The following is a 12920-nucleotide window of genomic DNA, read 5'->3' as shown; positions in this document are numbered from 1 at the left end:
TCGTTAGGTATGGAGCCCTGATGGGTGTGTTCCATATGCAGATCAGCATGGCATGCACACCCCATATCTTTGATCCCCTCAGACCTAGGGTCCCCACATAAGTGGACATTAAATTCCCCTTCAATGAGAACATTCAAACAAAACTGCTTACTCTGAGTCATGTTTCCCAGACAAAAACCCAGCCGTTCGATATTGCATACTTCTGGGGGACTAACTACTGCGTTGTACATTTTTTAAAGCAATAGCTTATTAGCCTCCCTAGAGTGTTTAATTACCACACACAAGAGGAAACAAAAGAGCTTCCATTTCCTGACGTTTCAAGGTAGGGAAGTGGCAACCGGTTGGTACTGAATAGAGTACATGCATCGAAACTCGTCGACCTTGCCCTATTGTCAGACAGAAAACATGCACAAATAGTGTGATGAATTTTAGGTTCTGTTTAAGAGGATACATAATCTAAGAAATCTAGTGTAATCAGAAGATTATTTACATTCATTGTTTGTTTAATTTTGACTCTGGGGCTCCTTGTTTACTCCCTTTGGGATATTGTTGTTGTTGAGTGAATGAGGTATGAGGGTATATGAGGTTTGAATGTGATAGCCAAAAATGAATGTGGATGTGTGGTGAATATGTATATTATGGTATTGTATTGTTTATAAAGTTGCCATTATTGTATTCAATATTTTGGTATGCACAAGAAAGGTTTCGCTTTTGCAAAAAATGAATGATTAAAATAAATCATCTAGTGACGTAATTCAAAAAACAGACCGTTATGTTTTATTCATGAAGGCCTTTATAGTAAGTACGTAGAAAGTCCAGTCCAGTATTGGCATTTGTTCTGTTCCTTCGTTATATTTGACTCAGTCTTACTGGGTCCGAGTCAAGGCCCTTTGTTGTTTTCTTTTTTTTTTTCTACTTTAATTTCCTGCATCAGCTTTTCCTTTGGTAGCATCGGCCTTCTCTGTGTAGTCCACTATGACCACCAAACGCACGGCTAACCCACATCGTGTAGGGGTCACTAGAAGGCCACAAACCGCACCCAACCTTGTCAGGCCCTGTCGCTGCAACCTGTTTGTGGCCCACACTCTGCAGCTGCCGACTACTGGCAGCTGCACTCACCAAGCGGGTCTTCTTCTCAGTTGGGCCTCTTTGGTGAAAAGGCGGCTGATGAGGTTGGCGCAGGAGAAAGAGGCGCTATGCTGGTGGTAGGCCGTTGGCTCCTCTTTGCTGTTGTTGCCATTCACATTCATGGCCCTCAGTGATCCTCATAAATAAATAAATTCCTCTTGCCTCCTATTGCTCCTATTGCCGACAAATCCAAATAAAGGCAGGAGAAGACCCCAGGCCCGGTAGGAAGGGGGCTTGCGCCGCGAAGCAGGGCATGAAGTAAAGGCAGAAAGAAAGGGCAGGACCAACCCCTAAGTTATGCCTTCCTCTTTCTAGTGCCCTCTAAGTCCTCTGGGCTCCTCAGCTCTTGCTACCTCCCTGCCCTCGCCTCAATCAGGTATGAATGGCGGGGGCGGCAGGGTGGCTGGGCCAGTCAGGCTGGGACAGGCAGGAGTAAAACCGGAGGCAAGGTGGGAACAAGGTGGAAGCGGGACAGAAGGGTAGGGGTGAGGAGTGAGCGGCAAGCAGGCAGCAGTACCGGGACCAATATCGAGGCCCGCTTAATCTCCCTGCCTCACCTCCGTTCCATTGCCGTTGCTGTAGTCAAATTTCTCTGCCCTGCCGCCTCCTGTCCTTCTTTCTCTGGGTACTGAACCCGCTCTGTTTCAGTTCTCGGACTCCGCCGTCTCTCAGGGGGCTCGGTCTGCTGTTTACAGCCTCCGCGACCTGCCGGAAGCGCTCCACCCGTGATCCGGAAGCTCAATTCTGTGTCAGAGTAGTCTTTGCATGGAGGAAGATATTTATTGAACCAACATTGTTCTTGTATAGAATACATGTGCTGCAATGAGTAATAAACAGAATGGGATAAAAGTGATTACAAGCACCGAAAGCGAGGATAGTAGATAAAGTTCTACCATGGTGCCAAGACAATGTATATATGCAGGCATATAAAACAAGGCAGTAATCAAATGTACGCCTCCTAAGCAAACCCTACTCTAAGTGTACCTAGAGTGTGTGTAGGTGTAGGGCCAAGAATCCCCCCCCAAGGGATGATCCGACCAATTACCTGGTGGGAGAGAATGAAGGGGCCGTCTTGGTCACAAGGTGGACTCCCCTCACGAGATGTCAGACCACTGCGTGGTGCATTCTCAGCATGCAAGGACCTCTGGTATCCGCGGAAGTGCCTCCTCTGCTAATCTATCGGGATGCTCATGTTTTATAATCGATAGCAGCCTTGCGATGTGTGAATAGATTAGTGATTTTATGGATATGTAGATAGCGCTGTCGCCCCGTGGATGAAGATAGAGATGACATTTATATGAAGGGCAAAAAGTGAACTTGTACATCCTGTTCAGGGAATTGTGATAATGTTGTTACTGTTGAAAAAAGATAGGACTATTTAGGAAATAATCTGCTTTGCTACATGGGCACTATCTTTAAGTTCATGCATGTGTTGCTTGGGTCAAAGAAGGTATTTACTCAATGTATGTGGATCCAGTTAGGGCCATTTTCACCTTGTTCTGACGTTAGGCTGTCAATTGTGGTTACTTCCTCTGTGTTTCCAATTTTCAGATAGCGAGTTATGGCTCAGTGACTAAATCTTGTATGTTTACATCTGGGGAGTATTCAGACACTCTTTTAGTGCAGTGATGTTTTTGTTCATAATCTTTTGAATATATTGCTCCTGGTGTTCATCCATGTTACACTACCTTTTAGTGTCAACAATGTCCCGGTTAAACAAATCATTTGACTTATAGATATGTCCGGTTTCTGGGTTTAGGGCAGTGTTTTCTATATCACTTGTTTACAAATTTTCTCTGGTACTAGCATGGCTGTTACCCTATATCTAAGTATATTAAGTGTTATGGCTTCAGTATTGATTGGTATCAGTTACTATATTTACCAGAGTTGTCTTTTTTTGATGTGCTGTTTAGTCTTATTTTATTTCATTTAATTTAATTCCAGTCATGATGTAAGATAAATGCTATATTTATTTGTAGGGCAATCCCTGATGAAGGACCAGATAGGTCAAAAATACATTTAGGTTATTTTGAGGCATGTACCACTCTATGATTTATGGAATTAAGTAATTAATTAGAAAGAAAATCCTCTGCATTGTGTCAAAAATAAATGAAGATGCACCATCATACTAGTGTCCCTTTTTCCCCTGGATGTCTTAGAGGATTGCCTAGTGCGGAAAGCATCTCATGAAGGCTCCCCTGGGATCCAGTCGCCAGCTGCAATACCTCTCCAACTGATGATCCAGTCATGAGGCAAAGAGATTGAGTGTGAATGGGCCCCAACTGTTCTGACGTTCTTGAAACCCCCTTGGGTGCAGGTTCCAGAGACTGGCATCCTGCCAATGATGAGAATGCCAGTCTGCCACCTGAATGGAGGCTCCTAGAAGATGTTCTGCCAAGATCAAAATTTGGTTAATCAAACACTATTCCCAAAGTGAACAGGCATGACCTGAAAGAGCCTGCAACCTTCTCCTGCCTAGATGGTTGACGTAGCAGACTTCCTCGACATTGTCCATCTTGAGAAGCATACAGCATTGGGCTCTATTTGGTCCAACATTTCACCGCAAAAGAGCATGCCATTACTTTCAAGCAGTTTTTATGAAGAGCCTGCTCTGCGGATGGCAATTTTCTTCCCTTGGAGAATTCCCTGCAGCATGCTCCTCAACCCAAACCACTGGCTTCTTATTCCATCACCAGATTGGGTTGGGAGCCAAAGATGTACAAACCATTCCATGCCTCCATATGGGAGATCCAACAGTGAAGTTCTGTTTTTGCTTCTTCCAAAAGGGGAATGAATTGGGAGACCCCGTTGCAAGTGAAAGATTCTGAGGCACTGTAGTGCGTCGTAACGCAAGGGGCCTGGAAAAATGGCCTGTTTTGACTATGAATGGAGGTCTACTACCCAGGCTAAGTGCCTTAGGGAAATCGTTCGTACAGTCAGAGTTCTCTTGAGTTTGTGTTTTGTTTTGGAAAGTTTGCGAGAGGGAAGGCTCACGGTAGCTTTGATTGAATCCACTGCAAATCCCAGGAATTGAATAGTCTGAGAAGGCGTTAGGAATGATTTCTTCTTGTTGACTACAAAGCAGAGAGATTCCAACAGATTGATGATCTTCTGCAGATGAGATGACAGACGCCTCTGGACATAGATTCAAGATTAGAATGTCGTTCAGGTAGACTATCAACCTGAAACCTTGGGCTCTCATGTGTTCGACCACAAGTTTCATCACTTAGGTTAAGCACCACAGAGCGGAAGACAGACCAAAAGGGAGGGAGGTGGACTCAAATATCTGAGACCTCCATTGAAATTGTAGAAATCTTCTGTGAGGAGGAAGATTGGGAATCACAAGGTTGGCATCGTTGAGGTCCAATCGGACCATCCAGTATTGAGCTTGTAGCAAATACCTGAGAAGATTGATACCCTCCATCCTGAAGTGGCGATACACCAGAAACTCGTTAAATTCCCTCAAATTGATGATGGGGCGATGGCCGTAGTCCCTTTTTTCCCTGAGTGAGAATGTTGAGGAATCCATTGATGTGTTGGTTGTTGTCACAATTGCACCTTTCGCCATAAGATGGATGATCTTGCTATCCACTAGCGCCAATTGGTCAGTAGGAAAAACTAGGAGTCTGGGACAAGTTGCTTGGTGGGGGAGTCGCAAAACTCTATTTGGAAACCTCTGATCATTTGAAGAACCCACACGTCTGTGGTCAGAGTCGCCCTGTTGTGGGGAAAAAAGATACAGTTTGTCCCCAAGTTTGATCCCTACGGAGCTCTGTACACTCACCTTGCACTGTATGAGCTGTTTCCCCTTCCTCTTGCACCCCATCAACGGGGATAGGATCTGGTGGGGTTAAAATGGCTGTATTTGGCCGATCTTGCCACTCCCCTCTACAAGATTCTGCACCTTTGAAGAAGGATTAGTGAAAAGCATGGCCAGTCGAGCGCCCCCTTCCATGATCGGCTCCGGCAAAAACATGGGGTATAAAAATGTGTTTAATAGAAGTCTGGGCTTTATCTAGAGAATTCAATGTGTTCACAAATTTGACTAATTCTTTTAAGGATGGATCACCAAGTAGATTACCCTCTGCTACAGGCCCCGCCACAGAAGTGGAGAGTTCCCCCAACTTTGGGTCGATTTTAATTAGGAGAGACCTACAATGCTGTGGATATCGAACAGTTTCAGTTCCCCCAAAATATTATGGCCCTTTGAACCCAGCTTAATTGAGCATCCGGGGAGGCCACATCATTACACTGACAGTGAAATGAGCCAATCAGCTCATTTCTCTTTCCCGGTCTACGTGCTTGCGGGGCTATCTCAGCCCCCAATCACCTAGGCAGATGGAAGAGGTATCCTTGGAAAGTGGAGAATTCTTAGTTGTTCCTTGCTTAGGGATTGCTGCAGAAGGGCGATCGCCAAGCAGGGATTGACCACAAGACACCAGGGAGGAAGGACTGGCCCCTTGGGCAAGGGCTTTTGCTCCTCCCTAATGTTTTTGGGAAAAGTTAGTCTTTTTGCCCCAGGGGTAGTGGGCCAATTACTCCTGATCTGGCATGGGGGGCAGAAAGCCCACTAGGTACCAGGGAGTATTGTTTATTTTATTGTAAAAAAGGGGTGGCGGCTGCCCACAATGGGCATGCCAATGGCCCCACTTCCCAGACCCTAATATTAGCAGTTTTTCTGCCCCTCCCCCCCCCCCCGGAGCATATGGGGGTTATTACCCTCAATCAGCCCTCCCGTGGGGGCAGAAAGCCCACTAGGCACCAGGGATTATTTTATTTTTTATAAAAGAGGGGTGGGGGTTGCCCTCAATGGGCATGCCAAAGCCCCAATCAAAAAAAAGGGACAATATTTCTAACCCCCAAAGAGCAGATGGGGGTTATTACCATGATCAGCTCTCCAGGGGAAACAAAGCCCACTAGACACCAGGGATTTTTTTAATAAAAGAAAACGTTGGGTGATCCACGCAAGCCACACCTCCCTGGACTCCCCTGGGTGTCTAGTTTTCAGAAATGTCTGGCTTAAGTAGGTTTCCCTGGATGGCCGCTGAGCCTGGGCCTAAAATGGAGGAGACTCCTTTCAAAAACAGGTTGTTTAATGATACAAAGGGAGTCACATGGGTTTTGTTCAGGGACCTGGCAGCCATCTAGGTAAACCTAGAAAACCCAGAAATTTCTGAAAACTAGACAACGGGGGAGTCCAGGTGGATATGGCATGCATGGATCCCGCAACGTTTTGTTAACCAGAATCCTGTGCAAACCTCAAATTTTGCTTAAAAACACATTTTTTCTCCATTCCTGTGTGATGTCAGCGTGCAGTCACAAATTTCCTACCACCCAGTATTCCCCTCAGTTTTCCAATAAAAATGATACCTCACTTGTGTGGGTGGCCAAAGCAGAGCCAGCTTTAATAATGTATAAAATGAAAAACTGAGGAGGAACAAAAGTGTGTCCATAAGAGCAGGTTTTTTAATACGTTTCTAGGCTGACTCTGCTTTGGGCACCCACACAAGTAAGGTATCCTTTCTATCAGATGATCGAGGGAATCGTTAAGTGGTGGGTGATAAAATACTGGGGATCCATGCTAGCCACACCGCCAACAAAGCGGCAGTTTGCCCACATCGTCAACCGATTCAGAAAAGGGGGGTGGTGATGGACAGAGTATCTGAATTAAGCAGAACACTCCTACCCAGTCAACAGATCAGGGCTTGATCCATCACCGTTTTTTAGCTCACTGCACCATCCTAGCTCAGAACCTGGCTACATGCAAATTAGTTTGTCCCTGGCCCAGTGCATCATGGGAACAGGGCAGACCAAACTACCAAGCCAATTCTTTTACTGGAAAGGAAACAAGCTTCCGGGGACCGGTTTCTGGCATTACAGCCGTCTTCGGCCCAGCTTGCTTGAATCCTGATGGTGCAGTGAGCAAGGGACTCACATCTGAGCATACCCTTCCACGCTTATGGTGGACAAAACTATTCAGAAAAGGGGGGTGGTGATGGACAGAGTATCTGAATTAAGCAGAACACTCCTACCCAGTCAACAGATCAGGGCTTGATCCATCACCGTTTTTTAGCTCACTGCACCATTCCGGCTCAGAACCTGGCTACATGCAAATTAGTCTGTCCCTGGCCCAGTGCATCATGGGAACAGGGCAGACCAAACTACCAAGCCAATTCTTTTACTGGAAAGGAAACAAGCTTCCCGGGACCGGTTTCTGGCATTATAGCCTTCTTCGGCCCGGCTTGCTTGAATCCTGATGGTGCAGTGAGCAAGGGACTCACATCTGAGCATACCCTTCCACGCTTATGGTGGACAAAACGATTCAGAAAATGCTGCAGTGAGCTCAAAAACGGTGATGGATCAAGCCCGGATCTGTTGACTGGGTAGGAGTGTTCTGCTTAATTCAGATACTCTGTCCATCACCACCCGCTTTTCTGAATCATTTTGTCCACCATAAGGGTGGAAGGGTATGCTCAGACATGAGTTCCTTGCTCACTGCACCATCAGGATTCAAGCAAGCCGGGCCGAAGACGGCTGTAATGCCAGAAACCGGTCCCCGGAAGCTTGTTTCCTTTCCAGTAAAAGAATTGGCTTGGTAGTTTGGTCTGCCCTGTTCCCATGATGCACTGGGCCAGGGACAGGCTAATTTGCATGTAGCCAGGTTCTGAGCTGGGATGGTGCAGTGAGCTAAAAAACGGTGATGGATCAAGCCCGGATCTGTTGACTGGGTAGGAGTGTTCTGCTAAATTCAGATACTCTGTCCATCACCACCCCCTTTTCTGAATCGTTTTGTCCACCATAAGCGTGGAAGGGTATGCTCAGACATGAGTCCCTTGCTCACTGCACCATCAGGATTCAAGCAAGCCGGGCCGAAGACGGCTGTAATGCCAGAAACCGGTCCCCGGAAGCTAGTTTCCTTTCCAGTAAAAGAATTGGCTTGGTAGTTTGGTCTGCCCTGTTCCCATGATGCACTGGGCCAGGGACAGACTAATTTGCATGTAGCCAGGTTCTGAGCTGGGATGGTGCAGTGAGCTAGAAAACGGTGATGGATCAAGCCCGGATCTGTTGACTGGGTAGGAGTGTTCTGCTTAATTCAGATACTCTGTCCATCACCACCCCCTTTTCTGAATCACATCGTCAACCAAGCACCATCCAACGTACACCGCCAGCCAAGCACCAGTTGACACACACTGCCAGGCAAGCACTTGTCAACACACCGCTACCAAGTGCTAGTCCACACACACACACACACACACACACACCACCAGCAAAATGCCAATACACACACAGCCAGTGAAATACCAGCAAATGCAGACCGTCCACCGAACTCCAGTTCTCTCTCTCTCTCTCTCTCTCTCTCTCTCTCTCACACGCACACACAAACACACACACACACACTTTCCCTGATATCTAGTTTTTTTTACCGTCCTTCGGGACAGTTAAGCCTAAACATATCGCTGTTGGGGCATAAATGGCTCAATATGTGCCTAAAAAAAAGCAATGCGACCTTTGATCACGGGGCCGCTCCCTGACATGCCCATAAACATATACCTGGTGCTTAGTGGGCTTTCTGTAATATTAACCACATCTGCCCCTGGAGGGCAGAACGTCTGTGCCCATTTTTTATGGAGGAGAGGGGTATTTGCCCATTCTGGGTAGCCCCTACCTCTCTTTTATAAAAAAAAATCCCTGGTGTCTAATGGGCTTTCTGCCACCCCTGGTGGGCAGATCGAGGTAATAACCCCGATTGGCTCCCTGGGTGGGGTGGGCAGAAAGACTGTCCTTTTTATGATATTCTAATATAATCTCCCCTAGATGTTCCGTATGTGCATCAATACAGTTGGTAAACTACAGATGCTCAGTGACTGTGACAGCCATGCAAACACCACCCACCAGTCTGATTTTCTTTCATGTGCACTGCTTGGCCTAAAGTAGTTAATATGCCAAAAAGCAATTACATGAGTCCTATTTTTCCATTTTACTTAGGAACCCAGCACTGATGCTGTCAAATGCCTGAGTTGGTGAATACCAATAATTTCTAATTTTGGTTCTATCTAAAACCACTGTCTTCCACCACTCTGCACTTCTGTCTCTTCATATACATTGTGTAGGCCCTATTTTATCCCTGTTTTCTTCCGTTACTGCTTTTTTCTGTTTCTCTTCCTCCTATCTCACTTTTGGCCTTTTCTCTCCTTTGCTCTGGGTTACAGACTCCCAATGAATAATAAGACTTGGTTACAAAAAATGAGGGCCAGTGCCCAACCCAGCATAAATTAAGCACTGTTGGCCTGGCGGCCTGACTGTGAATTGTCATCAGAAGTGCCTGTTTCTTGCCATTTATGCTTCAGTAGCTGGCCAATCTTGGACTGTGGCAAGCAGCCCTCAGTTACCTTTCGTTTACATGGCTGGTCATAGCACACTGTCCTTCTGCCTGGATATACGGGTGGGGCACTGATGTAATCTGGGGGTGCAGGCTGCAGCCAACATCAGTGAATAGTTAGAAAGGAGAACTTGAAAAGAGGTAGAAGAGAGGAGAAGAGAATGTCTTTTGCAAGGAGATAAAAGGGTGGCAAACAAAGAAATTATAGGGAAAAGGAAAAATCGATAAAATGCAGGATTGAGGGAATTAGGAGAGAAAGAAGGGCGAGAGAGATTGAGAGACAAAGTTAGAAATTATAGTGAAGTGACAGAGACAGAAAGCAGAGATAAAAGGAGACAAGCGACCAAGAAAAGAGAGGGGCAAAGAGAAATTAAGGAGAGGGAAGAGAGTGGAAAAAAAATGGCAAATTAGTGAGCAAATAATAGAGAAGAGAAGTGAGAGAGAAAGTAAAGAAGAGGTGGTAGGAGAATACTCAAAACATTGGAAGCCGCTTGCTAGTATCCATTCTCATGCTGATTACTTATGTCTGGCCACACTTCTTCTTTGTCAGATCTGGTAATGTGTATACACTTGAGGGGAGAGCTGGAGGGTAAGTTGCAATTTTTTTAATCTTCAAACATGAGGGTTAAAGAGAGTGCATGACTGAAATATTTGCTGGAAACTTTATTTGTTCTATCTACCCAGTGTAAATTTGTATCCGGAGAACTGTCTGTACCAACAGAAGTGGGTGAACTGATTAAAACATGGAGAATCACAAATAAGCTGTAATATGATGTCAGTTTTGTAGCAGAGACTGTGCCTCTAAAAGGTACTATCCAATCAATATGCAGAGATCAGTGTCATTAAGTAAAGCTGCCGCGCCATATTCAGTAAGTCATGCAGAGGAGCCAGTGTATGCAAACCTGATCTGTGGCAATATTTTGTATATTGTCTTGTACTGGCTTTTGCTGCAGTATGTTCACCTATTGCTATCCTTTCAACATTTTCCTCTTGATTTTTCTTTTTCCAAAGATGTCCAGAATGGAAGAGGCAGGGAAAACAACATAGTGCGGAGAAGAAGACTGCACCCTTTCTTTTCCCACTTGGAGAAAACCAACCGAGCAGGAGTCAAGGAGTCAAGAAGCTGAAGGACAATTGGAAATTGAAAGAGACAATGCACTTAAGAGTTCGGACAGCAAATTCTTCATAATGACCTTCACACAATGCTGTAATTTATTTAATCATCCCTTGAAATGACAAGAGAAAATGGTTCATCAACTCACAAATGCTTGAAGAATAGTAATATTTCCTATTACATAAGTTGTCTTGAAAAGATTCTTTCCACTTTGACTGCTGATTTAGCAGTTGGGATTTGTTTTGAGATCATGAAACTGCATCAGGGTATTTGTTGCAGTTGGATCCCAGGGATTTCTCCTCAATGAATGGCCACTGTGGAACTGTTTTGTGTACTACATTAGTACAGTTTTCTGGATTGCATGGGGAGGATTGCCTCTCGATGCCCACACTGAGATGCATGCTGAGGTTTTTGCTTCCTGCCTGAGGACTCTGTGAATGTATATTGGCAATGAGGCAGTGGGAAATGTTATTAAGCTCCCTTGTAAATAATTTGTATTGCTGGAGCCTTGGTTCCCTCTGAAGCTAAATATGAGATTGATGTGTAAATTCTAGGGTGGAACGTTGGTTCTTACTGGAGTCTTAAATACAAAACCTCAATTTCCTGCTGTTTTCTCAGCTTGATGCTTCAAACGTTTTGAACATGTATGTGTCTGAAGTGAAATAGCAACAAAACTGAACATGAATGTCTCCAATTAACCTTATATACGAACTATACGTTTACAATATTAAGGACCATAAATCAGACCAGTGTAATTCATAATTTATTTTTCACCAAAATAGATATTTGTTTTGTGCATTAGAATATCTTTATTTTATATCAAAAATATATTCCTAGATTTTGTGAGCGCCATATAAATTAAAAAAATACATAAATCTTGGTCACCGACGGAACTCGACTCTGCACTCCGCAAGTTTTTCCTGCATTATATTTTATTACCAGGATTATGCTATAATCTATGAAAATAAGGGCACCCCTATTTCACTTTGATCACCTACTTTGATCTGAGATTTCCAGCAGCGCCCCTTGGTTTTCCTCGTAATCTCCTTTGAGATGGGTACATCACCCCCTGTTGTTGGTGGGAAACTCTTCAGTTCAAATATTCACTAGACGATACCCACTATGGAATCAAGATGGCTATAACAATTTTATACATTTATAAACAAGTACTTGTTATCCATTGTGAGCCCCTCATGCTTGAATTAGTGCTTGAATAAATTCAGTCTGGATGGCAGCTGCTGTTGATTACTGAATACAGACCGCTCCTTGATGAAGGTTGCACTAACTTCTTCAACTAGCCTTTAACTACCGAAACGTGTGTTGGTGCAACCCCCATCTATTTATTTCTTGTTTTATAAATTAGAACACTTGAAACTTCTAAACTGTACGACAAGTCCAATCACAATATGAAATAATAATTTTGTCTTGTGTCTAATGTTTTGACATATTTGTTTTGTAGAGTGTGATTGAGTGTGATTGTTCCTCCAAGTATGCTATGTAGTTATGTTCTTTGTCTTGTTTTTGTTTATACATGTTTTGAATTTATGTGGAGCTCACAAAAAATCTACGTATATATTTTTGATATAAAACAAATATTTTCATATGTAAAAAAATATCTGTTTTGATGAAAAATGAATTACACTGATCTGATTTATAGTCCTTAATATTGTAAACGTATTTTTCCTAAATTAAGTTAATTGGAGACGTTTATGTTCAGTTTTGTTGCTAGTATTCTTCCCTGGGATCGTCTCCATACATAAATGTATGTTCAGGGCCCCTATTTTGTTTTTGATTGTGTCTAGAGTGAATACAAAAAGAGGACAGTTTACAAATTCAGGTCTTAAGAGAGAAATGCTACATTTCCTCTAGTATATCCATGTATATTCAAAAACAAATATGCTGTGCATGTGAAAATATCTTGTGATAATTATTACATGGTTTCAGATTTTGAAGCTTAGAGCTGGACAATGGTGGTGTGATCTGAACATTCCACCCTAAGTTAAAGGTTGATCATTTTAAAGCTGTTCGACTGTTGGATAAATACCAGGGATACAATACTAAAGGGGATATTCTATACATTTTCAAGAAGACTAGGTACAGATGGGAAATAAGATTCACAGTGATGATGAGATGCAAGAATTCTAGTCTCTCGTGTGACATATAATGTTAGACCTTTATTCAGAATCTGAACCAGAGAAAATGATAAAAATGAATGACTTGGGCTACAGGACATTTTCTCAGTCCACTGAATTTACGCAATGGCAGTATTCACCATGAACGGATTTAATAATTATTAGT

The 12920-nt window shown here is 43.8% G+C and overlaps 1 protein-coding gene across 1 annotated transcript in view; it reads left to right on the top strand.

The window, feature by feature from the left end:
• LOC147711367 (cysteine-rich motor neuron 1 protein-like) overlaps positions 1-12415 on the top strand; it is a 120257-nt gene extending 107842 nt beyond the window's left edge. Inside the window, exon 5 of the mRNA XM_086922081.1 lies at positions 10520-12415. Coding sequence (XP_086778207.1) covers positions 10520-10635 — 116 coding nt within the window. The 3' untranslated portion in view covers positions 10636-12415. The remainder of the gene's footprint in view (positions 1-10519) is intronic.
• Positions 12416-12920: the final 505 nt, after the last annotated feature.

This window comes from Lissotriton vulgaris, chromosome 5 (assembly GCF_964263255.1).
Source record: "Lissotriton vulgaris chromosome 5, aLisVul1.2, whole genome shotgun sequence".
Lineage (NCBI taxonomy): Eukaryota > Metazoa > Chordata > Amphibia > Caudata > Salamandridae > Lissotriton > Lissotriton vulgaris.
This window is presented reverse-complemented; position numbering and strand designations above follow the sequence as displayed.